This window comes from Arachis hypogaea, chromosome 17 (genome assembly GCF_003086295.3).
Source record: "Arachis hypogaea cultivar Tifrunner chromosome 17, arahy.Tifrunner.gnm2.J5K5, whole genome shotgun sequence".
In the NCBI taxonomy this organism is placed as follows: Eukaryota; Viridiplantae; Streptophyta; class Magnoliopsida; order Fabales; family Fabaceae; genus Arachis; species Arachis hypogaea.
The window spans coordinates 26,786,309-26,787,705 of NC_092052.1; the positions used below are offsets into that span (position 1 = coordinate 26,786,309).

The window sequence follows — 1,397 nt, forward strand, 5'->3', positions numbered from 1 at the left end:
ATCTCTTATTTTCTGTAATTATGCTTGGCTAAGTGCTTCAGTATAATTTTACTTTGGTGCATGCTCTGTGCAGTTATTTAGGGATATTGGCTTAGCTATTGCGACAAAAGACAAAAGACAAAAGATTAAAAACAAATGGGCTATGATAAAATCTAATGTAATACAACTTCTTGGTCGGTTGTGTCAATTTGACCAGAAAAAAGTAAGAAAGAAATAAATATCAATGCTTGGATATTAGTGAATCCAGTCTAATGTGATGTAATAACTTCTCGTTTGCTTTGTTCTGTGCAGTTTTGTATTTCTCTTTGTGCCTTAGTTCCTCCTAGAAAAGTTTGCAATGGAAGTTTCACAGCTTCAGTTCAACTTTTGGATCTTCTTTTCCAATGCTCTATGTGCTCTCGCTTTGAACTTCTCTATTTTCCTAGTAATAGGTAGAACTGGTGCTGTGACCATCCGAGTCGCCGGCATGCTTAAAAACTGGATATTAATAGCCCTTTCAACTGTTATATTTCCAGAGTCCACAATAACTGGGTTAAATATAACTGGCTATCCTATAGGTAAGTTTCAGTTGAAACTCGAAAGTCGAAACACATTCTTAATATCACTCCCTCCTTTGTCTTGATCAACTATTCATCTTTTACTTCTGCAGCACTATATGGCGTTGTGATGTACAATTACATAAAAGTCAAGGACGTTCGAGCCTCTCAACAACCTACTGAAATCATTCCATATCAAATCACAAAGGTATCTTCTTGAGTCTTGACATGTATAGTTGCATACTTGCATTTTTATGTCCCGGTCTCATTGTAAACTTGTTTGATACACAAGACTGGAGATTTGAGAAGAGACCTTTTGACATTTATGCGTCATTGAACACCGGCAACAATGAGGGAAGCATTGGAGGTAATGGTTTCACATCAGATAAGAGCATTATAGTGAGACATACTTCTCCGAATGCTGGGAATTGTCATCATCAAAAGCCAAATCAAAGATCTGCATGAAGTCATCAACAAAATGAACATGAAGACCTTCTTTAATATTTGGTGCCAGCTCGTCAAAGTCTCTCCTGTTGGCAGAAGGGAATACAATGGTCTTAACTTCGCTTCTCCTCGCAGCTATTATTTTCTCCTTAACCTGCACCATATTCAAAGCATTGCATGAGTCAAGGAATGCAAATAAATAATCCATATCACAAAAAATTGGGCAAGGGTTCATAGAGGTTTGTATTCTTTTTTATTCATCTACAGATAGTTTTGAGTTTGATTTTTTAATTTTTATAATTGCGAATGTCATTATAAATATTTTTCTAATTACTTTTTTATATAATTATGCAGGATAATATTGAGGATGATAATGAAGATTAAGCTAATTATTATTGTAGTTTATTGGCTAAGATA

At 34.9% G+C, this 1,397-nt stretch overlaps 1 protein-coding gene across 1 annotated transcript; it reads left to right on the forward strand.

Moving 5' to 3' along the window:
• The first annotated feature begins 337 nt into the window (after window positions 1-337).
• LOC112763059 (probable sugar phosphate/phosphate translocator At1g48230) lies at window positions 338-756 on the forward strand. Its single transcript, XM_029294260.1, has 2 exons — window positions 338-557; window positions 650-756. The coding sequence occupies exons 1-2, from the start codon at window positions 338-340 to the stop codon at window positions 754-756; spliced, it is 327 nt and encodes a 108-aa protein (XP_029150093.1).
• The last annotated feature ends 641 nt before the right edge of the window (window positions 757-1,397 follow it).

Coding starts and splice junctions, on each gene's coding strand:
- LOC112763059 (XM_029294260.1), top strand. CDS start 338: ATGGAAGTTTCACAGCTTCAGTTCAACTTTTGGATCTTCTTTTCCAAT. Junction 558..649: donor TATAACTGGCTATCCTATAG/GTAAGTTTCAGT, acceptor TTACTTCTGCAG/CACTATATGGCGTTGTGATG.